Source organism: Lotus japonicus, chromosome 1 (genome assembly GCF_012489685.1).
Source record: "Lotus japonicus ecotype B-129 chromosome 1, LjGifu_v1.2".
Taxonomy (NCBI): Eukaryota; Viridiplantae; Streptophyta; class Magnoliopsida; order Fabales; family Fabaceae; genus Lotus; species Lotus japonicus.
The window spans coordinates 72189788-72203711 of record NC_080041.1 but is presented as its reverse complement, the minus strand read 5'-3'; the positions used below and the strand labels follow the sequence as shown (position 1 = coordinate 72203711).

Sequence of the window (13924 nt, the reverse complement as noted above, 5' to 3'; positions counted from 1 at the left end):
ATAACCTTGACAGTGGAAACTAGAGCTTTCTTCCCATTCAGTAATAGACAATCTTTATAAAAGAAACAGAAAATATGAATGGAGAAATTAGTATGTTAAGTTGAAATTCTAATTTTTTTTCATCCATTGCACCGTCCTTGCCATAAAGGCATACAAACTACAAAGCATCTTTAGGGATATCATGAAACTATACAAAAAACCGTATCAAATCAAATACTAGACCAATGTGACAATGTGGTTAAATCCATTACACGCAAAATCCATTCATATCACAACTTGATTAGTTTCAACCCTTTCACTCAATCCCATCTTCAAGCTCCCTTATGGTTAAGACCACAATATCTCCACAACTTCATGTGAAAACATCGAACAACACATTAAATAATAAAAGTCAGGAATTGTAAAGGCACCTAAGTGTTAACCTGAAAACCATGTAAAAGAGGGTAAGAGATACAAAATGCAAATGCAATAACAATACTAAAGGGGGAAAAAAGATTCTACATATCAAAAACTAACTTAACTCCTACTATGATTTAATATATCCTATTTCAGACACATAATTACATTTTAAAGTTTGCTCTAAACCCAATCTTACTGAAATCACAACTAAAACATACATTATTTCTACATTAAAATGAGGTTATTTAATATCTTATTTTGTATATGACATTTTCTTCTGGCTAGCACAATCATGATCTAAACAAAAGTTAGGACATTGAGGAAATTGTAAAGAATATACTCGCATACTGTGGCATGCAAGAAAAGTGAGCTAATTGTAAATGTCAACATAGAGATAATTTATAAGATTTTATCTTTTAAAATTGACTAGTCAAATGTTGATAGAGCAAACATTTTCTTATAATATCTTCCACTCAAATCGGCTTTAACTTTTCTACGAGAGCAAGATATTAAATATTTTCTCTAATCATCGGTGAATTAAATCCACCGCCAAACCTCATATTTCCTTAACAATTTCAAGCATCACGAAATATTATTAGGTAGAGGAAGAAAGGGAGAATAAGGTATCATTTTCATGTATCATGCATTCTGCATTTAGCTTCTCATTTTTTTATAATGCAAATGAATATGAACAAAAAGGTAACTAGGGTAGGAGAATATTGCATACTAGTTTTTTTTGTTTCCTGGACAGTTACTGTAGGTTATCTTTAGTTCTCTTCCTCGTCGTCAGTTGTTTCGTCTTCTTCAATTCCATCCTCATCATCAGTTGCTTCCTCTTCCTCATCTTCAGTTGCATACTCATCTCCAGTTGAATACTCCTCGTCGGTTGAATACTCCTCTTCAGAGTCATACTCATCTTCAGTTGCATACTCATCTTCACTTGCATACTCATCTTCAGTTGCTTTCGCCTCCTCACCTACAGTTGCTTCCTCATCTTCAATTGTTTTCTTTTCTGCATCTTCACTTCCCTCATCTTCAGTTACACAATAGAATCGTTCCTCACCAGGGAAAAACAGAAGACTCTCTCTATACATTTCAAAATACTTTTGAACATGTTTGTACTCCCGATTATATTTGAGATGCTCAAGCACTATTCCCTTGGCATTAAATTTTATCAATCTTCCTCTGCCATTTGTTCCAACAACTCGACCACGTTCATTGAAGCATAGTGGATAAAAGTGGTTGCAAGGAACGTCACAAGAATTAGTCATAACAAAAGCCTTGGTCCAAGAAGATTGCACTTTTTCTTTCATGACCCATATCTCAGCCCTCTCATGCCAACCTCTTCCACCTGAGTAACACAGACTGAGGCATCCTCCCAGAACCCTCAAATAATACACTTTCCGTGTCAACTTCATCGCTAATTCAGGTGGCAAAAGAATTTCCAATAAACTCTTTTTCCCCAGATCAAAGGCAATAACTACAGGAAGCTTTGAATCCTTATAAATGACCAGCCAATGAAGAGAGTCATTCAAGAAGACCCCATGTTTAGAATCATGTCCATAATCCATATAATGAACATTAACATACCTAGTGTCACACCATGAATCACTTTTCAGAGAAAAACATCGCATTTGAGTTTCCGGGAGGAAAGATCGATACAGGGTTATAACAACTATAAAATAGTCATCAGTTGAACTTTCATACCCAAAACCACAAAGATAGCTAAACATGAACCCAAGGTCTATATCTGGAACTTGTTTATCGAAACCGGTTGTTGGATTCCACACAATGACATCACCGGTATGTTCATAGGCTAAAAGCATAAAACCCCTGCAAGAACCTAAGTAATGTAAAGGGTTGTGATTACACCACATGGATGGAGACGGGACATGGTGGGTTTTGACGGTGACACGGTCGTCAAGTGATGAAGCTAGATCAAAGGATTCAACTCTATTACCATCCTCATCGAGAAATCGAAGAATAAGACGATCAGTGGGTGCAGCATTCAGGTCAAAATGGGATTTAGCAAATTGGGGATCGGAAATAATAGAGGACCATGACTTACAAACCCTTTTTAAGGGAAGTAGAGATTTCACTGGTAGCCGAAGCAGAATTTCGAAAATCAACTCGGTAGGTAGAGTGAGGTTCTTCTCGTTCTCGTTCTCCTTCGCCACGTTGCTTGGTTCAGCAGCAGATAGAGACTCGTGAGGCAGAGAGGGGTTCTTCTCGTTCTGGTTCTCCATGTCGCTGCGATCAGTGGCAGAGAGAGAGGGAAGAGGTAGAGTGGTGAGGCTCTTCTCTTTCTCGTTCTCCATTGCGTTCCTTCTGTAGCAGACTAGCAGATGCAGACAGAAGATGAGGGTTTTGTTTACTTCACATTCACTGTGGAATTGAAATGGATATTGTTAGGGTTTAAGGATTTTTCTTGGTTGCTTTTTCGTTTAACTTTTTTTTTAATCTGAATATCAAATTCTTTTATTTTTCGTCTTTAATTTTGTTTTACCTAAACTCGTTGTTACTTTTGAAAAGTTAAAAAAATTGTCAAATTTATATTTTTTTTCACTTTGTTTCATAGGATAGCTCAAGTGGTAGGAGTTGAAGAACATATGGGTTGGGTGGTGGAAGTCCAATGATCGATTCCTGACGGGTGCAATTTATCTTTCCGATATACAAAAAAAAAAACTAATTTGCATTAAACAGAATAAAAGACGAAACATCCTAACACAAAAAAAAAGGAAGAGATCAATAGGATTGTTCTCAACCCATAAAAATTTGCTCATTTGAACAAAAAAAGGAGAGAAATCAAACGTGATTTCCTTTTACTCAGTAGCGGACCTACCAAATGCCTTGACTCAAAGAAAAAAAAATAAAAAAATTCTTTGGCCTAGGTAGGTTTTTTGGCCCCAAAAAAAAAGAGAGAAAATACGAAATTTATAAAAAAAAGACAAAGATTAGCGAGTACAACAATGGTGGCTACTTATGATCAGAGTGGTCTGTCAAGCTAGTCGTGGTGATAACAATGAAAAGGGCAATTTGAAGGGCAAGAGAAAAGGTTCCTTACTCCTAATCCAAAGAGGAAGAGGTCAAGCGTGACTGCTGACCAACCTATTGTTAATAAGGTCAAGGCTATTAAGAAGAAAGGTCCCTAGAAGGAAATGGATATTGTTAGGGTTTAAGGATTTTGCTTGGTTGTTTTTTCTTTTAACTTTTTCTATTTATTTTGAATATTAAATTATTTTTTATCTTTTTTTTGTTTTACTTAAAACTCATTGTTAGTTTTGAAAAGTTAAAAAGTTTGTAAATTCGTACAATTTTTTTTCACTCTGTTTGATAAACTAGCTTGCATTAAGCCATTAAACTAAATAAAAGACGAAACCTCCTAACACAAAAAAAGGAAGAGATAAATGGGATAATCCTCAGCCCAATTTTTTTTGCCCATTTAAAGAAAAAAAAAGAGAGAAATTAAACATGATTCCCTTTTACTCTCGCTCCGATCAAACTAGAGCGAGGACAGTAACGATGACTACTTCTCATTGGAGTGACATGTCGGCTAATTGTGGTGACAACAACGAGGATGTGAGGCTGCCAGCGGAGAGCAGGACGACAAAGCTGACAATGAGTTTGGACGACGTCACGATGCCATGTTTTCTTCGAAGTTCCTTGATTTTGTGTTTGTGCGGAAGTTGACTGTAGGTTCTTCCTCTTAATTTGGGGGTTTGTCGTTCTTTTGGAGTGAGGGCCTTGTATACACATTTTGGAGCATAAAGTGAAAATGTAAAAGTGATTTAATTTTGACAAGAATCTTAAAGGTACTTAATATATCATATAAATGATCAATCTTTTATATTAATCTTCTAATTTTTTGAGCTGCGAAATTATTTATCAGAGTTTTATAATCCACATTATGAGAGACTATTTGTGTTGTCATAATTATCTATTGGTGATTTTTCTATCACATTTTCACCCAATAAACTTACTTCTACATCGTAACAAATTTATTAGGAGCTCCACGTTGAGATTCAATTGTTTTTCTTCAATTTTTTAAAACAGGATTCATACTTTCTTTTGGATATTATCTCTTGCAAAAAAAAAACAATTATAAAAAATATAAATAAAATAATACTTCATCATAAATAAAAAATGTTGAAGAATAGAACCTGGAACGCAAGAAATGAAATAATGAAAGATTTTTAAACACTTTGACATCAAGTATCTCCTTTGATAATTTACTTAAAGTTAGAAACAATGAAATTTTCTTATTTTGAGAATAGAAACAATGAGCGAAAAGAAAACTTGTACAACACTGTAGAAAAAAACACACAGTTATGAGCAAACACAAATTAATTTTTTATTTTGGGAATTTAAACATAATAGATACTTTATTTATTAGTTTTTTTTTGGGAACATATAATTTGCTAATACAAAACACTACTACTAATAACTACCAAAGTTTCACTATTCAAATTGCACTTCCCAGCTCCCACCTACATTGCAATTAATATGGCCTGATTTTTCATTGTTTCTATTATCTCTCTCAAGTCTCGGTAGTATATACTACATATGTACTTTGGGGGGGGGGGGGAGAGGGTGGGCTAAGACAATTGTCTATATTGCCTTGCATTGCACATGACTCTGACTGGAGTGGTGGAGGAATTAGCTGATTCTCCTAGAGGATGTCACTCGTGAGTCGTGATGGTGGCTGCATCTTTGAGGGAAGGGAATTCGTCCCCTTGGTGATGCACCGTTTCCATCCGTTTCTCAACCACCATTGCACATGACCCTGACTGGAGTGGTGGAGGAATTAGCTGATTCTCCTAGAGGATGTGGTGGGGAAGAGGGTGGGCTAAGAAAATTGTCTATATTGCCTTGCATTGCACATGACCCTGACTGGAGTGGTTGTAGGAAAAAAACCCAAGGCCATGCATGTGAATGAGGAGAAAAAATCCAGTTTCTTCATCTTTGTCTTCTCATTTTTTGATGTGAATGAGGATAAACTAATAAAGAATCTAGTTTTTCATCTTCTTTTCTTCATTAAATGACTTATCGGTTCATTTAAATTCGGCCGAGTCATCGGTTTTAGGTAAAATCGGCCGGTTCACTCCGATTCGTAACAGTCCGATTACACGTCCGATTTGATTAGTGACTCGAACCGATCATGCTACCAGTTCACAGTCAGACCGATTCAACCGACCGGTCAGAGCCGAGTTTAATAACACTATTCTTCGTCATAAAAACTAGTTATCAAATTAGTCCTCAAGGACATGCACCTTGCGAGAAAAAAAGTCCTCCAGGATAAACAATTGTTATCAAAGTGTTTACATAGAATATTAATGTGGAGGAACAAAATGTGCAATCTAGAGACTATTTTCTTTTTTGTACATTAAAAAGATAAATTTCATCCTCCAGGAATTGATCACTAGGCCACCCCACCTAACTCATATGTCCTTAGTTCTTATCATTTGAGCTGTCATTCAAGTACATCTAGGGACTATTTCCTACGTTCAATGGAATAATTTGGTGATGTTATTTTTATAGAGCTAATATAATTTACCTTTGGTAGTCTAAATAACTACAAATAAAATTTGAGGTAAATCACTCTGATTCTAAGTGTACGAATGAAATTCAAGATCATATTTATTTATTCATTTTAAATATCATTAATTTATTTAGAATTATGGTGATTTAACCCAGCTTTATCTAGGGTCATTTGGAAAACCCCAATTGCACTTAATTTGATTAGGACTAGCCAAAGAGGTCAACAGTTGTAAATAATTAAATCCATAGTTTTTTTCATTATCCAGACATAAGTAATCAAAAAAAAATTATAAGTAATACAAAATTAATTTCTATATATTGTTTTTCTCAAGATATGGCTACAGCCAACAATCATGAATCATGTAACTACTCCCATAAAAACTCGGAATTCTATCTATCAGATATTTTAAGTGCAGGTTAAGGAACATAGTAATAAAATATTGGAGTTTTGAAAGATACATAAACTCTTCAATTATATTAATATAAACTTCTTTTAGTCTTCGTAATAAAAATAACAAAACTAATCCATCCAGGGCCGGTCCCGACATTTTGGAGGCCCTGAGCAAATAATAAAATGGACCCCTAATAAGTTTTTTTAAAGAACATTATCTATTTAAATTGTAAATAACATTAACAAATTAAAAAATATGTTACACTTATTTAAGAAAATTAGCAGATAATTCATCGCTACTTTTGTGACGAAAGTTTCCGTCACTAATTCCGTTATATAAATGTTTAAAATATAAAATTTTAAAAACATCATACAAAATGTAGCAAGTCAGATTCGAACCTAGGCACTAAGGGAGGAGAGGTTATAACTAGCCTTAATGTTGCCAACAGTACTGACATCTCTTACTTTAATAATTTAGCGTTTTTTTATTATAAACGTTTAATGAAATTTTTTATTTTGGGGCCCCTTCTTTTTGGAGGCCCTGGGCTGTGGACCTGCTTGCACAGGCCCAAGGCCGGCCCTGAATCCATCAATATAGTACTTTTTCTACTTGGTGGCGACGGTGATCGTGCCAGGGGTGTTGGTGATGGTGGAGGTCAATGACGACAACAATAGTGTCAGTGGAGGTGGATGGAGGCTGCTATGGCGACGATGATAATGGTAAAAGTGATACTGGTGGGGTGGTGTCGTGGTGATGGTGGAGGTGGAGGTGGCGGTAGAGGGTGAAAGCGGTGGTGGTGGGTGTCACCTAGTAGCTAGCGCAGGTGGTTGTGGTAATGATAGTGACAGTGGTGATGGTGGTGGTGGAGTGCGATGGTTGAAGATGTGTGATGATGTCGGTAGTGTGGTGGTGGAGGGTGGAGGCGACGGTGAAGGTAATATGACGATGATGACAGTGGTGGAAAGGCGATGCTGACATACGTGACTGCGACAACAATGAAGTTGATTGTAGAAAGACCACACGACATATAGCATTCATAAGAAAATAAAATAAAAATTATTTGTAAAAAAAACTATTTTAATACATTTTTCTAAAAAACATTTTAGGCTTATTAGCACTTTTGGTCCCATAATGCTATGTTTAAACTTTAGGGACTCCATTTGCACATTTTTAAAACCTGGAGACCAAAAGTGCTAATAAGCCAACTTTTAATTATCTTTTTCATCAAGAACTTTTCATAAATTGTATTTGGTAAAATTTGTCCTTTAAAGAAAAACGAAGTTAGAAAAAAAAAAAACTGTGTCAAAACCATACCTTAATATCTTATTTTAATTTGTATATGACATTCTATTTTGGCTAGTAATATCATGATCTGAACAGAAGTTAGAACATTGAGAAAATTATATAAGATACTTTTGCATACTTTATAGACTTGCAAGAAAGATAAGTTAATTGTAAATGACACAGATATTTTTTTTCACTCTGCTTTCTCATACTAGAATTGAACCCATGACATGGGAGAAGTTTATTTCAACAACTACCATGCGGGCTAACATTGCTGGTAAATGACACATAGATATAAGACTTTATCTCTAAAATTGAATTGTCAAATGTAACAGATAGAGCAAACATTTCATCTTATACAATCTTCCTCACTTGGCTTCCTCGTCGCCAGTTGTTTTCTCTTCTTCAGTTGCTTCCTCATCATCTTGGGTTGCTTTCTCTTCCACATCTTCACTTTCCTCATGATCTTCAGTTACACAAAGGAGTCGTTGCTCACCAGGGAAAAATAGCAGGCTCTCTCTATACATTTCAAAGTATTTAACAACTATTTTATAGTACTCCCGATCATATTTGAGATGCTCAAGCAGTTCTACCTCAGCATCAAACTTCATCAACATTCCATTGTTATTTGATCCAACAACTCTACCACCTTCAATGAAGCATAACGGATAAAAGTGCCTAACACGAATGTCCATGTCACAAAAATACATAACAAAAACTTTGGTCCATGAAGATTGTACTTTATATTCTTTCATGACCCATATCTCAGCCTGTTCACGCCAAACACCTTCACTTGAGTAACATAGACTGAGACATCCTCCGAGCACCCTCAAAGAATACCCTTTCGGTGTCAACTCTTCCTCCGGCGTCAACTCCACCGCTAATTCAGATGTCAAAGGAATATCGGATAAACACTTTTCTCCCAAATCAAAGGCAATTACAACAGAAAGCTTTGTATCTATAGAAGTGACCAGCCAATGAAGAGAGTTATTCAAACACACACCGGGTTCAGCTCTGCGGAAACCATGTCGATAACGCATATAATGAACGTTATTAACATACTTAGTGTCACACCATGATTTGGTTTTCATAGAAAAAGTATAAATCTTAGTTCCATTTCGAAATTGATGAAACAATGTTATAACAACCACAAAGTAGTCATCGGATGCACTGTCGTACCCAAAACCACATAGATTGCAAAACATGAACTCATGGTCTAATTTGGGAATTCGTTGATGGAATTTGGTTGTTGGATTCCACACAATGACATCACTTGTTGTTTCATAGACTAAAAGCATAAACCCCCTACAAGAACCCAAGAAATATAAAGGATTGTGACGATCACAAGACATGGATGGAGGCGGGGCATTGAGGGTTAAGACAGCAGAACGGTCGTCAAGTGACGATCCTAGGTCAAACGATTCAACTTGATCCTCATTGAGGAATCGAAGAAGTAGACGGTGAGTGGGTGCAACATTTAGGTCAAAATGAGATTTAGCGAATTGGGGATCGGAAATGAGAGATAGCCATGATTTGCAAACCCTTGTAAGGCATAGTAAAGATCTCACCGGAAGCCGAATCAGAATTTCAAAGATCAACTCGTGTGGTAGAGTGAGGTTCTTCTTCTCCTTCTCTTTCTCCATGTCGCTTCGTTTCGTAGCAGATAGAGACTCGTGAGGTACAGTGTGGTTCTTCTCGTTCTCCGTGTGTCTCTTCGTTCTGTAGCTGACAGGGACTCGTGAGATAGAGTGAGGTTCTTCTCCTCGTTCTCCATGTCTCTTCATTCAGTTGTAGAGGAGGGTTTTGTCTTGTTACAACACTGGCATATGGATATTAGGGTTTAAGGATTGTGGATTTTGCTTTTTTTTTATAACTTTATTTCGGATATCAAGTTTGTTATCTTTCAAAAAAAAAGATATCAAGTTCATTTTATTTTTTTCCTTTAAATTTGAAATATAATTGTTGCTAGTTAAAAAAATTATTAATCTTCTGTTTCTTTTTATTCTGTCTGATGATAAAATAATAAAATGTTTAACTGTAACCTTTTTTTAAACCCTGTACAAACTTATATGTAATTCAATGGAAGAGTTTCATAAATTTAAACTTTTTTTTGGGTTACAAAGATGAAATTAGAATATATAAGAAAAACATAAAAAGAAGACCCGTGTATGAAACTCTTAACATAAACACAAAAAAAAAAAAAAACCACAAAGGTAAGATAAAAAAAAGTTATTGAACAGAAAATTAACCACTTGAAACAAATTAAAGAAGTTGTCAAATGTTATAAAAAAAATCTTTAGAATCGATTTTGCAAAAAAAAGTTAAATTTATTGGGTAAAAAACCAGGGCCGTGGAGAGCCTTAGGCCAAATAGACAATGACCTAAGGCCCCCACCCCAAAAATACTTAAAGAACTGGAAGATTAATATAAAATTGATATTTTATATGATATATTAAGTCTCTTTAAAATTCTCATAAAAAAACTCACTTTAACAATTTTTTTTGCCTTAAGTCCCAAAATTTATGTACACAGCCCTATAAAAAACACATGAATGGTTTGTCTTTCTTAGTCATTGAACAAACTTTGCCTTCATTATATAATGCAAGTATTTTCAATCTTTTCGTGCTTGTAACTCTTGAAATTGCGACGTGCAATTGGCCAAGGGGTAAAATCTAAAAACAAGTAGTGGATGACATAATTTGACATGAGCAAGTAACTGGTCTTGGCTCTTGTTAGTTGTTATTACCAAACACAATAACAATGAGAATTGTCTCATTTGAAATTTGAATAACAAACCAAAGTTAGAATGAATCATAGTTACTCTCTGACTTTTTTTAGACTTTCAAGTTATTTTTAAATTAAAATTGGGTCAAACACAATTTTAATAAAGTTCTAAAATTTTAAAATAACTTATTTTTAAAAACCGAGGAAATAAGAGCATTTTAGAAAAAGCTAAAGGAGGAGCTTTTAAGTTATAAGTAGATTATCTTGTATCTACACTACTCGATCCATATCATCCGTTGTTCTGAAAACTCCTCACCCTGGCATCCCTTTCTTCCTTCAAGAAAAAATAGAAGGTCATCTTCTCCGACCAAACCCGCTGAGATTGAGGTTCGCTTGCCGCCATGGATGGCAACGTCAAGGTTGACCATGTCTACTCGAGTTGAAACCATCATCTTCTCAAGGCTATGCGACCTCCTGATTGTCTCTAAACCATGTATATTGTAGGCATTGCACATCAATTTTCAAACGTGAAGTATGAAACTAGTCTACCCAGAAGCACTTTGAAATTGCTTGTCCTTAACCAAGAAATCAACAACCAATTATTGGGTCACCTCTTGCCTCAACATCAAGCTACACTTTTATCTATCTTAATTCTTAAAGTTTGATAGAACTTTAGTCTCAATTTATCATTATCATTTAAATCTAAGATTCATTATCAATTTAGTCTCCTTTAAGTCCTTAATTTTCACACGACGCCAATACAGATTTTTTGAACCTTATCTCCTCCAACAAGCTGCTACTAACGACACAACAGACACAAGGAGTGGCTCTCAACCCCAATATCCATTCCCCTGATGCACTTTACGTTTCAGATAGTGTGGTGATGAGTGACCCCATTGAAGATCCGGACAGCCCTGATATTAGAAAAAATCAAGAGAAGGGACGGATATCTTTCTAAGAGCCATTACCTCTAGCCCAGGAAGAAAATCCTGCTCAAGCTCCAAACCAGATTGCTGTTTTGCGTGACCATATTGTGAGTGCTGAAGCTTCAAGTTCGAAGACTACTACCTCAGGCTCTAGAAAAGAAACTCGACAGCAAATGCTCTCCCTGTGTGACTCACTTCTTGATTCTGCAGTGGCAAACTGTAACAGAAGATATTGGCTACAGAACCTAGAGGGGGAGGCAAAAAAACTCTGGTGCTTGGGGAAAGAATTAGGGACGGTTTTTGAAGGTAATGAAGATGAAATTGTCGAGAGATTAATAGAGATGGAGAAGTGAGACCAAAATGGATGGGCACTGATGAACAAGAAAGATCGAGTTGGGGATGATGGAGGTTGTCTATGAAGATGCTCAGCTTCAATGTGAGAGGGGTGGCCAGTCGGGTCAAATGGCGGCGTATCCGCGAGATTGTTGTGGAGGAGCAAGTGGACATGATTCTCATTCAGGAGACAAAATTGCAAGAGGTTAGTACTCGACTTTGTTATGCTCTTTGGGGGGATGGTAATTTTGATTGGAAAGCAAAACCGGCTATCAATAGAGCTGGAGGTTTACTTTGCATTTGGCGCAAAGACACTTTTAAATTACATGATTGTCTGATGGGCAATGGTTTTATTGGACTCTTGGGATCATGGGGAGAACATGAGGTAGATTGTGTAATAGTAAATGTTTACTCATCATGTATTCTGGAGGAGAAACGCACACTTTGGGCCCAGTTAGTAGAGTGGAAAAGGAGATCAGCAGTGCTGGCGTGGTGTGTTGCAGGAGATTTTAATGCAATCAGACCAGTGGATGAAAGGAGAGGGGTGGCAGAGATGTCTAATCATATTCTGAATGAGATAGCGGAGTTTAATTCTTTCATTGATAACTTGGAGGTCATGGATATTCCAATTCATGGTAGAAAATACACTTGGTTTAAACCGAACGGACAATCTATGAGTCGCTTGGACAGGTTTCTAGTTTCCCAAGGATGGGCTAGCACTTGGCCACACTGTTTTCAAGTTGTTTTGGATAGAGATATTTCTGATCATTGCCCGCTTTTGTTGAGATTAGTGGCGCAGAATTGGGGACCGAAGCCTTTTAGGGTCTTGAATTGTTGGTTCCAACACCATTCCTTCAAGAAGTTTGTGGAGGACTCATGGACAAAGCTACAAGTACAAGGGAGAGGGATCTTCATCTTTAAGGAGAAGCTGAAAATGTTAAAAGCTGATCTGAAAAAGTGGAATGTTAAGGTGTTTGGGGATGTTAACGCCTCGAGAAGGGGGCTAGTGAAGAGATTAGGAGAATTGGATGCCTTGGCATAAGGCATGGGACTATCTTATGAGGAAACTATGGAGAGACAACATGTACAAGCCGATTTCTGGAGAATTTCAAAACTGAATGAGGAGGAGATATGAACACTAAATACTTCCACTCTATTGTCAACTGGAAAAGGAAAGCTGATTCTCTTGTGGGTTTGATTATGGATGGGAGTTAGGTAGAAGATGTACGCCGAATTAAGAGAAGTGCAACAGAGTTCTTTGAGGATAAATTCCAAGCTCAGCCTGATTTTCAAAGACCTACTTTAGATGGTGTGGTGTTCAATCGAATTTCAGAGGAGGATAACCACTTCTTGTGCGCTGACATATCCATGGAAGATATTAGAGAAGCTGTGTGGGAGTGTGATGGCAACAAAAGCCCCGACCCAGATGGTTTCAATTTCAAATTTGTTAAAGAGTTCTGGGAGATTCTTAAGGAAGATATTCAGAGGGCGGTACAAGACTTCTGGGCAAATGGTTCATGGCCGAGAGGAAGTAATGCTTCTTTCATTGTTCTGATACCAAAAGTCCATTCTCCCCAAGGCCTTCATGAGTTCCGGCCTATCTCACTTATTGGCTGCTTATTCAAGGTTGTGGCCAAATTGTTGGCTAAGCGTTTGAAATGTGTACTCCCAAACATAATTGATGAGAAACAGTCAGCTTTTCTTGGAGGTCGTAGCATGTTGGATGGGGTAGTAGTGGCAAATGAAATTGTACATGCTGCAAAGAAAGGAAGGAAACCATTTATTCTTCTCAAAGTTGATTTTGAGAAAGCTTATGACACCGTGGAGTGGGGCTTCCTGCGGTATATGATGAGGCGGATGAATTTCTGTGAGCGGTGGATCAAGTGGATTGACGGTTGCTTATCATCAGCGTCAATATCAGTCTTGGTGAATGGGAGCCCAGGCGAGGAATTCCCTATGAGGAGGGGAATTCGACAAGGTGATCCATTGGCACCATTTCTTTTCCTAATAGTGGCAGAAGGATTGACGGGTCTTGTAAGAAGGGCTTCAGAGATTAATAAACTAGTAGGGGTGAAGGTGGGTGATTCTGAAAAAGTGGATGTGGCAATTCATCAATTCGCGGATGACACGCTCCTCATGGGGAATGCATCTCTACAAAATGTCCTCTCCATGAAATGCATACTTCGATGCTTCGAGCTCGCCTCAGGTTTAAAGGTCAACTTCCTTAAAACTTGTTGTGTGGGAATTAATGTGCCTATTGATGAGCTACGGATGTTTGCAACTATCATGAATTGTAGAGTTGGAAGCCTCCCTTTCATCTATCTAGGC

General features: G+C 36.9%; 3 protein-coding genes across 3 annotated transcripts; 1 reads left to right on the top strand and 2 right to left on the bottom strand.

Moving 5' to 3' along the window:
• Positions 1-91: 91 nt before the first annotated feature.
• Positions 92-2787, bottom strand: LOC130746723 (F-box/kelch-repeat protein At3g23880-like). Its single transcript, XM_057599441.1, has 2 exons — positions 1127-2787; positions 92-422 (listed from the first exon to the last, which is right to left on the bottom strand). The coding sequence occupies exon 1, from the start codon at positions 2715-2717 to the stop codon at positions 1167-1169; it is 1551 nt and encodes a 516-aa protein (XP_057455424.1). The 5' UTR covers positions 2718-2787; the 3' UTR covers positions 92-422; positions 1127-1166.
• A 5194-nt stretch (positions 2788-7981) lies between these two features.
• Positions 7982-9256, bottom strand: LOC130744918 (F-box/kelch-repeat protein At3g23880-like). The gene has a single exon (XM_057597081.1). It carries the CDS (start codon positions 9254-9256, stop codon positions 7982-7984), a length of 1275 nt encoding a protein of 424 aa, XP_057453064.1.
• Positions 9257-11678: 2422 nt separating this feature from the next.
• Positions 11679-12638, top strand: LOC130744910 (uncharacterized). The gene has a single exon (XM_057597072.1). It carries the CDS (start codon positions 11679-11681, stop codon positions 12636-12638), a length of 960 nt encoding a protein of 319 aa, XP_057453055.1.
• The last annotated feature ends 1286 nt before the right edge of the window (positions 12639-13924 follow it).